Here is a 14,756-nt window from a genome sequence, read left to right as displayed (position 1 = left end):
GCAGCACTCTGGGAACCGCGCGGGGGGAAATCCCGCCGCATACAGCGCATATGTTCTTGGTTTAAATCGTCGATGTGACTCAGGGCTCGCTGCTGTAATGTACCTCAGATGTTCCCCAAAAAAAAGAGAAAAGAAAACGAGAGCGAAAGAGATGAAGCGAGGAACAATCTAAACAAAAGGATCTCGAGGGGGAGCCAATCAACCTCTTCCGTCTTTTTCCTCCTCCGCTCTTCTGATTTCATTTTTTCTCCACCTCCTCATTCGCTCCATCTTTGTCTTTCATGAGCCCCCTTCCTCCTCCTCCTCCTCCTCCTCCTCCTGGGGTGATGCACTCGGGTCAGAGTGGACGCTTTTCCCACATCCTCTCACCTTCACCGTCACCTGCCAGTGTGGAGGAGCCTCGCAGGTGGACGCTCATGCTGGCCTTAAATAAAAGTAGAAAAAAAAAAAATGATAAAAGGAGAAGTACTGGTTGGACTCACGGTTACAAATTTAGTACAGACAGTACAGATCTGTACAAAGGTCATGTTTCAAAACATGACCTTTGTCTCACAAAAGTGTTAGCTTAATGCTAGCACAATACAAAATGCCATAGACATGCTAAACGAAACTAGCATTGACATCGTCGAGTTGTAATTTTAATCTATATCTATATTAGAAATATCTATCTGTCCATCCATCCATCCATCCATCCATCCATCCATCCATCCATCCAAAGAAACATCCATCCATCCGCCCGTCCGTCCGTCCGTCCGTTAGTCCGTCCGTCCATCCATCCATCCACCCATCCATCCAACCCACCCATCCAACCCAATCCATCCATCCATCCAAAGAAACATCCATCCATCCGCCCGTCCGTTCGTACGTCCGTCCGTCCGTTAGTCCGTCCGTCCATCCATCCATCCATCCATCCATCCATCCATCCATCCAACCCACCCATCAATCCATCCATCCATCCATCCATCCAATCCATCAATCCATCCATCCATCCATCCATCCATCCATCCATCCATCCATCCATCCATCCATCCAAAGAAACATCCATCCATCCACCCGTCCGTTCGTCCGTCCGTCCGTCCGTTAGTCCGTCCGTCCATCCATCCATCCATCCATCCATCCATCCATCCATCCATCCATCCATCCATCCATCCAATCCATCCATCCATCCATCCATCCAATCCATCCAATCCATCCATCCATCCATCCATCCATCCATCCATCCAAAGAAACATCCATCCATCCGCCCGTCCGTTCGTCCGTCCGTCCGTTAATCCGTCCGTCCATCCATCCATCCATCCATCCACCCACCCATCCAAAGAAACATCCATCCATCCGCCCGTCCGTTCGTACGTCCGTCCGTCCGTTAGTCCATCTGTCCATCCATCCATCCATCCATCCATCCAAAGACACATCCATCCATCCGCCCGTCCGTTCGTCCGTCCGTCCGTCCGTCCGTTAGTCCGTCCATCCATCCATCCATCCCTCATCCATCCATCCATCCAACCCACCCATCCAACCCAATCCATCCATCCATCCAATCCATCCATCCATCCATCCATCCATCCATCCATCCAACCCATCCATCCATCCATCCAACCCACCCATCCAACCCAATCCATCCATCCATCCATCCATCCATCCATCCATCCAAAGAAACATCCATCCATCCGCCCGTCCGTTCGTACATCCGTCCGTCCGTCCGTCTATCTATCTATCTATCTATCTATCTATCTATCTATCTATCTATCTATCTATATATCATTACAGATGGCTGTTTTACAATCTGTAACAGATTAAAAATATAAAATAGAATTTGATAAAAAAAAAATAATAATAAATAAATAAATCATTAAATTCGTACAGTTGTAAGGGGGAAAAAATGCTATAAGTAAAATACAGATACTGGACATTTTTTCTTAAGTACAAGAACGAAGTATTTGTATTTTCCACCGCTGTTTTGTAACAAACGTTGTGTTTGTCTTTGTGGTCCATCCACAAGCACACGCACGCATGCACGAATAACACACCACCGAAAGTCGTGATGAGTGAGTGGGAGCTCCCGGTTCATGTTTGTGCACGGAGCAAATGAACGTCACACATCTGGAAGACGGCTCCCGCCTGCCCCGCCCGCCGCTGTGCTGCGTTGGTGTGATTCCCAGTTTGCTTGCTTGTGTGCGTGCGTGTGCGTAGGTAGGTGTAATATTTCCAGTGCTCCTCTCTTGGAACAGACCACCCACCCAGAAGACCAATAGATGGACCACGGGGAGCCCGGATAGACACACACACACATCCAAGTCAACCCTGCCCGATATTCTCAGAATAGAACATGTTGTTATCAGAGTTTTGGAATGATCCCACATCCTAAAAGTAAAGAGTTCAATGTGAGATGTTTTCTCAGGTGACTTTAGTACACCTTCAAAATTACATTTTAAGGTCTTTTTTTTTTTTTTTTTTTGCCTTTAAAAACATTGAAAATTGTCATTGTAAAAATGTTGTTATGATTTATTAACATATTAAGGCTCTAATGACATCATGAGAAATATTCCAATTTGGATTTTTTTTTAAATACGTTATACATCATAGTTTTTGCTCATAGCACAATATTGAGATAATTGTCCATAGAGGGCATACAAAAATAAATAAATAAAATCTATGCATGCATGGATAGTTCTGATGCCACTGAACATTGTGAGTAGTCGAAAGTAAAAAAAATATTCAGTAATGACTTACTTTTCAAACTTCCAAGAGTGCGCCAACTTTTGGCTCAAATAGCGCAAGCGGGGTAAAACCATTGGAAGATTACCATTGTCAAAACAATTTAGTTGTTATGATTTATTAACATATTCAAGGCTCCCATGACATCATATTATGCGTGCGTGTCTATACGTGGGTGTTAAAATAGTACATAATTAAATATGTGATTTGCAATCCAAACTCATATTACTGTGCGCACCCTGGCCACTGGGAGGCAGTATAGAGCGCCCGCGTCACGCAGACACAAATGAAGAAGAATAGATGACGTCGTCTTCTACTGTCTACTAGTGTAAGTGACTTAGTAAAATTCCGTAATTTTATTCATTTTTTTCATATGATATAAACATATATGCCTCTGATTGTTGTTATATTAGCCATGTAAATGTGTCGCTGCCTTACAGGGTTCTAAAACTACAACTATCAATGCTAACCGTTAGCACGTCAGTGGCATTTTCCATTCTATGTTAGCATGAAGCTAGCGGGCCGTTCATGAATCGACATTGGGTTACTTTGAATGCTTTGAATACACGACGTGAGTTTTTTTGTTTTATTTTCTGTTTAGTGTGAGAATAAACTTCAAATTCTAGTGGCATTAAACCACTTGGAAGTCACTTTATTGGAAATATTGTTTACTATTTGCTTTTTGTGAAATGCCTTTATTAAGAGTTTACTCCCACATTCACATCATACACTGTATGTTAGCATCAATCTGGCAGATGAAATGATATGATTTTGTTGAACATTATAGTGTTCAAAAACGCAACGTTCACTTCTCTTTTGTTTTAGGTGTCAAATTTACAGTAATCTTCAACGTTTGCCTTACAATTATAAGAGAAAGAGGTTTCAGTCATGTCTTCCATTTCTTAGTTTTGCGTTTTTAAATGGCTGTTAGCATTAAGAGTTTGAGCTGATTGCGGTTGTGCACTTTTTTGGGGGGACGTTTACTTTTTGGCTAAAAGTGTGAATGATCCTCTAGCTTTTTAGCCATGACGTAATACTAAGTACACGATGTGAAATTCCATCAACAAAACTGTCTTGCTAATTTGAATGAATGTTGTTCCATTTAACAAAAGCACACAAGAAACAAGCATGCATTTTGTCACACACTAAATCACATCATGACCTTTTTAATCAACCTGACAAACGAGACTTTTAAAAGTGTCCCGAGGATAATTACTCCCAAACAACTTGGGAAAGTTCAACAGAAAGTAATTAACGTCTGAACAATACAATAAGTCGCGACGGTAGTTGCATAAGTACACGATGTAACAAAGAGAATGTAACAATAGGAAGTGAAAGTGGCCCACGAAACGGACCAAACAACGCTACAGCCAATCAGAAAGAAGCGTTGGTAAAAATAGCCAGACAAGGAAAGGACTGAACGAAAAATATAATCAAAAGAATTCAGTCTTTTGTGGCTACAAGCCAAAAATAGCAACAGTAAAAACAATGAGTTTTCTTTTCAATTAGTTTCATTGTTATAAAACTAATTCTGTAATCCCAAACCTCCAAATTGCTTGTTCTCAATTTGAAATATCATATTTATCATGGCATTGTGTACATTTGACTACATTTTGTTATGCTACGACGACAGTAAACCCCAATCCATCACCGGTTTTGGGTTTGTGGTTCCACTATTTCCCAGATTTATTTATTTTTCTTTTTTTTGGTACATCCTAACTCTATTTTCTCCTGCTTCTGTGTATTTTGGGTGTAATTCCCTAGTTCACCAACAAATGGTGGTGCACAATTTTGTGTGATTGTCTAAATATTTGAAAGAAGAAAAATGAAAATAGGTAATATTTCAGCTCAGCCAAGGCATCGGGAACGCGGGAAGTATTTCAGCACAGGCTAGTTTTTGTTGAAAATTAATATTCTCTTCAATCCTGCTTTTTACGCCTACAGCAAGCAACGACTGTAAGTTCATTTTCATTTTGTAATGTCCATCTTTGGCCATGATTATTGATGGATATTATGATAAGTTTGTTCTATAGTAGATAATTGATTCTAATGTTAAAAAAATCAGACTCACCTGTGAGTTTCAATACAAAGCTTTATTCAAATGTTTGGAAATGAGACATTCAGACAGCGGACTGTGTAGCTTATTATAGAGACCAATAATTCCTATTTTTGTCATTCAAACGGTTTAGCAATTATGTCTGGCCCCTATTAACTCTGCCTAGCAACCAGTGACCACTTGAAAATGTCATGTGGTCATGTAACCTGGGTTGCTTTCTGCATCGGCTTTAAAGTGAATCATTTGCAAACTTTTATATTGAATTACCACTTCCATTTCCCACTTTTTTTTTTTTTTTTACTAGAGTGAATCTAGTTAAGTTGGACTGAAGTGAACCGCTCATTTTGACAAGTCACCTGTTGACAGTGTTGGGTGGGTTCCCAACTCCCAGTTCAAAAGGACAAACCCATTAAGGCGCATTAAGAATGACACACGCCGCAATGACTTCCATGGCGACGCAAAAGCGAGACACGTCACCCCCGGGCCACCTTTTTACTAAACTATTTATCAGGACGTGTGTGAAAAAAAAAGAAAAAAAAAGAGACATTGCTATGGTATTATTCATTCATATAATAGAAAGAGTCACATTGTACAAATATTCCATTGCTGGCTGTTGACTTCCACACGTTTGCGTGGACCACCGCCCTCGACAAACAGTCGTGAATAAATATCTTTTTATGGTTCTCGAGATCGGAAAAAAGATAACGCTAATGCCCTCGTAATTCATACGGCTCGTGCGTATCGGGTCACATTTTTGGACTCGTTATAATGAAACACAAGCCATCATGTTGTATACGAAGTTCTCAAATCCAATAACATGGGCATTTTTTATTTTTTTTTGCAGAAAATCGCAGTTGAATTCCAAATTGTTTGATATATTCGGTCAATTGTTCCAGAAAATCTTGACTGAACATTAAAATATTTGACTTTTTGGGAATATTTTCTAAAAATCTTCCTCTTAATTATTTGACTTTTGAGGCAACATTCATTCATTCATTCATTAACTGCTTATCTTCATTTTCCAGAGAATATTGGCTTACTAATAATTTTCACAAAAATATTAGCTAAACTTCAATTTTTGGGGAGTTTTGAACAGCATTTTTCCCATAAAATCTTCGGTGAATTAAATTTTTTAATATAATTTTTTTAGATGTATTTCTTCCCTGTTGACCTCTTAAAGGGATACTTTACTTATTTAGCCATTTTTGGCAGTCAAACATTAATATTTTGCCTATAATAAATATATTTTCTTTATTTTTTATGTACAATTAGTACCTTTAAAAACACATTTTGCAACTTGCTGTCGACTGAAAATGACATCACAAGGGCTCGGGTAACCAATCACAGCTCAGCTTGTGAATGTCACATGACCAAACCTAGAAAACAGGTGAGCTGTTGTGATTGGTTACCTGCAGCCCTTGTGATGTCATTTTCAGTCGACAGCAAGTTGCAAAATGTGTTTTTAAAGGTACTAATTGTACATAGGGAAAAATAATGAAAGTATCAAATATTAACTTTTTATTGCTATAATGTGAGATTGTTTGACTTTTGAGGCATGTTCCCAGAACAAAAAAGTTGGTTAAACGCCAAATTGTTTGACTTGAGGGCGTTCTACATTGGAGCTGTTTGTCATTGTAATGGCCGCGTTTAAGGAATCAATTAGTTTAATGCGACATCTCTCACAGGAGCAAGTTTTAGGTCTTGCAATAACAAAGGAACAATCATGTCATTGTTGTGTTTCTTTGGTTCGTACTTCTTGCTTGCTTTGGATGACAAACCAGATTCCGGATTTTACGGTCCCTGCGAGGCAACGGCGGTGTCGAAACCGTCCGACGTCCATAATTTGATTCAGCGCGGTTCGAAGGCATCGTCGTGTTCCAGCCGGGACTTTTTTTTTTTTTTTTTTTTTCTTTTATCTTATTATTGCTATCAGGAATTATTTGCAATCGTTCACCGCTGAGACACGGCTGGGAAAAAAAGATTTTGGGGGGGAATCGCGAGGCCTGGAAATGACGAGCGCTTGCTGTATTTCATCAGCAGGAATGTCAAGGGCGCTTATCAAAGAGTTCAACCTGCGTCTTGCTTCTTCTTCTTTCTTTTTTTTTTTTACGATCAACCTGAAGCGCATCTGGTCGCCTGCCAGATAATGAAGACGCCCGAGTCGTGTCGGTTCTCTCCACTCCCTGCGAGCGCGGGTCAAAACATGCAATTGGTGCGGATTAGACGCTTAATTGCGTGTAGGCGTGTGCGAAGGCGTGTGTGTGTGGGTGCGTGTAGGCTGGCCTCTTAAAAAGTCAAATATTTGTGCTGTTTCAAGCTTCCCCAAGCGGCCGCACGCAGCCAAGCCAAACGGCTGCAAACAACAAAGCCTGTGGCCTCCGACTTTATTTATTGCTCAGCTGGAGGAGGAGGAAGGAAATCAAGTGAAATGAAGCCTGAAACGTTGACACTGAACACTTCCAAATTGCCCATTGATGACAAAATGTGATGGACTGGCAACTAGGCCAGGGTGCACCCCACCTCCAGTCCAAAGTCAGCTGCGATAGGATCCAGCTCACATGAAAACTATTATGAGGCACAAAATAATTGTTTGACTTTTGAGGCACATTTCATAGGAAAATCTTAAATGAGACATTTTTTTCAGAAAATCAATGAATTTGGTAAAGGCCAAATTGTTGCAGATAATCTTGGTTGGACTCCAAATTGTTTGACTTTTTTCCTGAAAAATATCTTGAGGCGAATTGTTCCAGAAAGTCTTTGTCAAAGTTCTAATTGTTTGACTTTTGAGGCACATTTTATAGAACATCTTAGATGAGACTTTTTTTTTTTTTTGTCCAGAAAATCCCTTTGTTTGATGCCAAATGGTTGCAGTAAATCTTGGTTGGTCTCCAAATTGTTTGAATTTTTTTTTCTGAAAAATATTTTGAGAGGAATTGTTCCAGAACATCTTGTTGAAGTCTTAATTTTTGGGGCAAATTTTTTAGAAAATCGTAGCTGAGACCCCCCCCCCCCCCAAAAAAAAACCCCCAAAACAAAACAAAAACAAAAACAAAAAATCCCTTTGTTGAATGCCAAATTCAAAATCTTGGTTGAACTACTAATTGTTTGACTTTTGAAGCCAGTTTTTTCCTCCCATCGACTAACTCTTGGTTGAACTCAAAATAAAAAAATAAAATAAAAAACTAAAAATAAACAAAAACGGAGATTTGTATTTTTGCTTGTTTGACCTTTGGGGCACTTTTTTTTTTTTTTTTTTTTTTTTTAGAAAATTTTAGATGAGACTTCTTTTTTTTTTTTTTTTTTTTAAGAAAATCTTTTTGTTGAAAAGTCCAAATCAAATTCTTCCAGAAAATGAGGCACATTGTTCCAGAAAATCTTTATCGAAGTCTTAATTGTTTGACTTTTGGGGCACATTTTATAGAAAGTTGTAGATGAGACTTTGTTTTTTTTCTGCAGAAAATCCCATTGTTAAATACCAAATTCATCCAGAAAATCTTGGTTGAACGACTAATTGTTTGACTTTTGAAGCAAGTTCCCCCCCACCCATCATTTTGGTTGAACTCAAAATTGTTTAATTTTTGAGACATTTTTTTTTTTTTTTTCAGAGAATCTTTGTTGAAATCCTGATTGTTTGACTTTTCAGGCATGTTTTTACAGAAAATCTGAGTTGAGAGTAGACATCTTTCTATAAAATTCTTTTGAACTCCAAATTATTCGATAAAATTGGGCATATTTTTGTGGGGTAAAGTTGAGTTTTTTTTTGTTTTTTTTTAATTTGGAAAAATGGGCATGAGAAAACCAACTTAAAAAAACCCCCCACAAAACGTAGATTTGTGTTTTTGCTCGCCATTGCTCTTGCAACGTAAGCACCACTCCAGACTTTTGGCTGGGAAAGCACAACCAATGTCGTTTCCCACCTGCTCTCGTGCGACCGACTGAATGAACGCGCGCGGCACCCCGAGGCCTTGCCGGGACGGCTCGAATGTTGCTGACGACTCCCCGCCGATTGGAGGAGAAAATGACGGTGGCGGCGGCCGGCATGAACGCACACGCACGCAGCCAGACATGCGCGCTCTTGTCCCGCTCGCCTGTAAAATCGTCTTCCTGCTCGTCCTCATTTGTCTTCTTGGCACAGACGACGTGCGTCACATGCAGTGCAAGCGTCGACGGAGAAGTTAGTCAAATTCACCGTGCTCGAGCTTCATCTGCTCACTTAGTTCAGAGCATTCTTACTGCTACATACGTTACTAGCTAGTTAGTCAAAACGCTGCAGTCTTTGACATATGCGCACTTACTAGTAGTGTTGTTCCGATACCGTTTTTTGGCTCCCGATACCGATACCCAGCTTTGCAGTATCGGCCGATACCATACCAATACTTACGTGTTTTTTTTCCTCAACATGAAAAAGCTGTCCTGCCATTGGTTCAGAGCATTCAAGGGCCAATAGGATATCTTAGATCGGCATGCAGTGAAAATGTCACATGCCACTGTTTTAATGCAGTATCGGCATCGGAACAACACTACTTACTAGTACTATTAGTGAAGCACTACACATTATATAGTCAAATTTTAAAAATCTCACAATTTTAGAATGTGTTTACTTGTAGCACTAGTAACACTAGTAACATTTGTTGTACTACTAGTATGCTACAGTTGTCCTAGTAGTTAGGACATATTTGAAATTCCATAATCTTTATATCCAGTTTAGGGTCTATGCACTAGTACACTTTTTTTTTTTTTTTTAACCAGCGCACTAGTAGAATGACTGTGCATTACAAGTAACAGTTATTCCGCTACTGTATGACATTTCTGCACACTAGTAGGAAAACTAGATGTTACTACTTGACTTGTTAGCACTACTAGTGATGTGATGGCTGTTAACAATAGAATGTCTGAACATCAATAGAATTTCATAATGTCACATCTAATGAAGGCATGACATTCTACTAGTTACCATTACTAGTAGCATGCAGTTATCAACTAATGCACAATTTTGCCTCACTACAAATGTGTAATATTCCCACTTGTATCACATATATGTCCTACTAGTAGTCTATTATGCAGAAATATCATACAGTAATACTATGCTCTTTGTACTCAGTAGAGGATTGACGTGACTAGTAAGACAAAACTGTACAGTTGTTGACAAATGCGTGCAGGACTACTAGTGATTTAATAAAACTTCTCAACATCCAGTACTTCACTACTAGTACTAGTTGGATGTAGTCCCTTGTACTAATCATTCTACGAGTTTACTAGCTTAAAGGTCCATGCACTCGAATCCTCTTTGTTTTCACTAGTAGGTCATCTACATGTTACTAGTGAAGAAAAACTTTAATAGTTGACAACTGTGTGCTACTAGTAGTGCTAGTGACATTATAGAATAAGACTGGTTAATTTCTAGTGCTTCACTAGCTGTATACTAGTAGGCATAGATGTCAACTCGCGCACAGTTTTGCCTCATGACATCACGATCTGTTTTTTTTTTGTCAACATTGTTTCAATTACATTTAGTCTTGTTTCCTGTTTTGTCGTGTTTGTTAGGTTTTTGTTCCCACCTGTTCTCGTCAGACCGGTTCCCCGTGTCACAGCCAATCAGCTTCCTCCAGGAGCTCGCGCCTACTCCAGGTTTGTTTCAGTCTTTTGTGCCGTCATGTTAATCAAGTGGTGTTTTCCTTTTGTTGTAAGTTTCTTTTTTGAACTTTGTCAAGTGATTATTTGGATTCTTCCCAGTACCTTGTTTGCCTTTTTTGTTTTGTTTTTGAGCTTCACCATGAACACGTTTGTGTGCTTCTTTGCACATATTCAGCCCCCTCAAAAGCCGCCCCTTCCTTCCGATGACATAAAACATTATTCTATTATATGACGATGTCATGCCTGAACCCCCCCGATGCCTGATCCCTTCACACCTACACACTTGCTCCACATATGGCGCACTCACACACACACACATGCAAGGGTTTGTGATGACCCCCCCCAACACTTTTCCTTTGGCAGCTGCATGCAATTGGAAGTATGGTGCTCATTCATTCCACCCCCGATTCCCCTGTAACATCATCATGCTAATAGGCTAATGGCTACGCTTCTGACCCGGCTCCCCTTGTGGGGATGCGACCTGAGTGGGAGACAAGACGCTCCATCTGCATGCGATACGCACGTGCACGTGCACGCACCACATCCTCCCCGCATGTTGCTATTCTTATTTTAACGCAGACATCCGCCCAAAATTGGTGTTTGAAAATTATTTGAGTTGTCTAAATTGGACAAGTTAGCAGCATGTTTTCTGCATCTCTCACAAAGTCCCACCCGTGAACGCAAAGAAAGAGTTGTGTTACTTCACCAACCCCAAGTGATTGTGTTGGGTCAAATGAAGCGAATATTGAGTTATTGGGTTACAATGAACGCATGCACAAATGTGAAAAACGTGTATGGCAGGCAGCCATCAGCATACATGCATGCCACATACTGCACCTTTGGTTATTTTTTTCAACATAAAAAGTTGGTTCACCCAATTGTTTTGGTCAAACTGACTCAAGTGGCCTCCTTGTTGACCCAGTATTTGGGTTAAAATAAACCTAAATTGAGTTATATTTGTAACTATTTGTAGAGAGGATGATTAATAAAGGTTTAATGAAGGTGTCATCATTTACACCACAGGTGTCAAAGTCCAGTCCTCGAGGGACAGAGTCCTGCATGTTTTTGAGGTTTCCCTACTCCCAACACACCCGTAGAACTTTCTGATGAGCTTGAATATCAATCAGCTGTGTTGGACGTGGGTGTAGAACAAACTTGACTGGACGAGAAACGAGAATGTATCAAGAATCACGAGACGCTAAGCTAACTTGGGCTGTGGAGGTGCACAGAGGAACAGAAGTAATAATCCAACAAAAACACTTCTCAGACCAGTTTATATAGACAGCCAATCGATCTGATTGGTTGTGGCGAGACATGTGGGTAACAGGAATGACGTGGAATTATCTGATTGGCATTTTTATGTGGCCCACAAAAGCAAATCAAGTATGTCAACTTCCATGTTGCTTGATAAAATATCTGCCAACATTTCAAATTGTTTTATGTACGAAATATCGTTGCCATATTTCATGTATTTTCTTGTTACCAAACCCGTTATTACAATAACTTGAACAACAAATTATTCCTCGCTTCGGATTTCAAAATTAGTTAGTCATGATTTTGTTGTATACTGTATATGTATTTGTAATAATATGAGGAGGTGATTAAATATTCATATGGTTTCATGATGTCATAATGGCCTAAATGTGCAGTCCAAAGAGTTTCATGTCTCTTCACGGGTAATATTGAGCCTTATCTCAGAAGTTAAAAAAAAAAATAAAATCTTATCATAAGTCATATTTCATGTCAAAAGTGGCGTCAGGCATTTTCAAAACAATGGCGCGGCGGCCACGTGCGTCCATGTCGCAAGAGGGAGGGCAAACACGCAGACGTCGATTGGGGTTAATCATTGAACGTCGTCAACAATCGGCTGCTTTCTTGGACAAAAAAAGGACAAACAATATCTCACTTCATATTTGACTTTCACACATCTTGCGACCATGATTGGAAAAAAAAAAACACATGAAAAAAAGAAAAGATTTTCGACCTTGTTTGTATTTTCAATTTTTTTATTTACTTTTTTTTTCCCACAGCAATGCTTTGCAATGATTTGTAAATAAATAAATAAACATTAAGAAAATAGTCATCAATGCGCATTACATTTTTTCGGGGAGATTTTTTTTTAAAATTAAATCATTCAAGTACCGGCCTGTTTTACTGTAATGAATGGGAATGTCATTAATCTTTTATTTAAAAAAAAAACAACAAAAAAAAAAACAAAAAACACTACAAATTTTGTTTTGTATGTTTTGAAAAACAAAAGAGGAGTTCATAATATACTTTACAGAAACATAGAATTGACATAATTCAAGAATTAAACGGTGCATTATGATTCATTTATTGTAGCTCCTTGTGGGTTGAATGTCCTGCAAATGAAGAAGAGTTTCACAACTACTGGAAATAACTAAGTTAGCTGTAATACAGGTTGTTTTCCACAGATGATAAAGAATATGCGCCTGTGAGTATTGCTATATTTTCTGTCTACATGTGTTGAGTGATACATATTTGTTCGTGTTAAGGTAACCGGACTATCGCAAGGAATAGTACTTGGAGAGCTACATTTTTTATGTTAAAAAGTTTGAGAAAGTCAGCAAATAATTCACAATTCTTTGGAAAATATGATTTAAGTATAACTGTGCAACTAATATGAAAAATATGTATTTTATTGGTAATGTATTTTAAATATTTGACTGGAGTAACTTTTTAACAACTCTGTAAATGTTTTTCCTGTTACATATGACGTAGAGTAAAAATATTACACAATTGGATATTTCTTGTTGAATATTTCGATAATTCTGAGTCGCTAGCAGTGTAAGATATTTTTTAAATTCTGTATGAAAACATTCATACACACTTCCTATGAAATGACTGTCCTGTTATGTAACTTGTGTTGTCATTTTATTTTGAAACACTCAATCGTTATCTTCTATTTATTCATTTTTTCTATACCATTTTTTAATGCTTTCTGTTTTGTTTTTTTGTTTTCCTGTTTATAAAGTGACCATGCTAACCTTGCGCTAACCTTCGCGCGCTCGTGCACCGCATTGGGCGGCGGCGCCCAGACATGGTGGAGACGACGGTTGTAAAGTTGTGAAAGTCTCATGAAAACACCGGCGCACTTTTCATTCATCTGGATGACTAATCTTTTATGATATCGTTCTAAAAAGAACAAAAAGGAAAGAAAGAAAAAAGGAACGCCCAAGATTTTTTTTTTTTTTTTTTTTGTTGCCGCCAGCCATTATAGGTGATTTGGCAGGATTAATCTATCTTAAGGAAGAAACCTGTCATGACTAACGTCTTCCCCATCACTTTTTAATGTACACTGACACCACATAGTTGTGCAGTAGTTACACCAAAAACATTTACAACATTAAAGTACTGTACAGTAAATAAACAGTTGAAGCCACTGTAAGGTTATGCACAGTTTGACCATTTATCATCTTAACCAGTCACACCTACGTACAATTTATTCTTCAATACATTCTTGTTTTTGTGGGCGAGCAAACTCCACACAGGAAGTTGAAGGGGTCGGGTTAGGCCACTGGGCCACCGCGCGGCCTTCACGTGATCACATTTGGGAGTAATGACGGCGTTAATATTGCACATGCGGAGCTAAAAAATTCATTCAACTAAGCTTAGTTTTCATCTTGAATCTTCGTTTAATGATTTATTACGTTGGCCTTCATAAAAGCTTTATTAACCGCACAAGGAATGTTTAAGTACAATTTTAGCGTTAACACAAGTTGACCAGTGTATGATAAAGACAAGTAAAAGTCAAATAAAATGACTCAGCATTTGATGACACGTGTTTGATAAAGTCAGCTTTAACATTTACTGACAAGTGTAACTTGATGTGGGAGGAGAGTCTCTTCGTATTAAAATTAAAATTATCTCACGAAGCAATTTAACATTTACTTTTTTTGTCTTTATTTTGTGTTTATTGACCTTTGAGTCACATTGTACTGAGCAGTTATTTGAAGCTCATTACAAGAAGATTGTGCAAGTGCGCTAAAATAATGTGGACTGTGCTGTGCTGCTATCTGCTGGCCATTTTGTATATTACGTTTGTTCTCGTTTGTAAAATGTACAGCTTTCTAAATTGAGTAGAATAAGGTGGAACACGTCATGTAGTTTAGTAGTTTAATTTCAAAAAATAAAATAAAATTGTATATTGCACATATTCACTAAACATATGATTTTATTATAATTGTCTGAACTTTGAGACAGATAATCTGAGCACAAACCACAGTATATAGGTGAAAAAAAAAATCTTTAAACATGAATTTGCGAATGCATTTTCGTGTGCTCACTGTACAGTATGTTAGCATTATGCTAGCAAACTTTTGTACTCAAT

General features: G+C 38.7%; 1 protein-coding gene across 2 annotated transcripts in view; it reads left to right on the top strand.

The window, feature by feature from the left end:
• The first annotated feature begins 2,976 nt into the window (after positions 1-2,976).
• The window catches only part of cog2 (component of oligomeric golgi complex 2), a 38,042-nt gene continuing 26,262 nt past the window's right edge, over positions 2,977-14,756 (top strand). The window contains exons 1-2 of one of the 2 annotated variants that reach the window (XM_077495184.1): positions 2,977-3,043; positions 10,316-10,399. Coding sequence is in view for 1 of the 2 variants with exons in the window: in XM_077495183.1 (XP_077351309.1) it covers positions 3,244-3,286; positions 10,316-10,399 (127 nt within the window). In the remaining variant the exon portion in view is untranslated. Of the gene's footprint in view, positions 3,044-3,228; positions 3,287-10,315; positions 10,400-14,756 lie in introns of those variants that run through there. The other variant, XM_077495183.1, reaches the window with a different exon arrangement.

This window comes from Festucalex cinctus, chromosome 14 (genome assembly GCF_051991245.1).
Source record: "Festucalex cinctus isolate MCC-2025b chromosome 14, RoL_Fcin_1.0, whole genome shotgun sequence".
NCBI lineage: Eukaryota > Metazoa > Chordata > Actinopteri > Syngnathiformes > Syngnathidae > Festucalex > Festucalex cinctus.
Note: the sequence above shows the minus strand (reverse complement) of the source record. Positions and strands in the feature narration are given on the sequence as shown.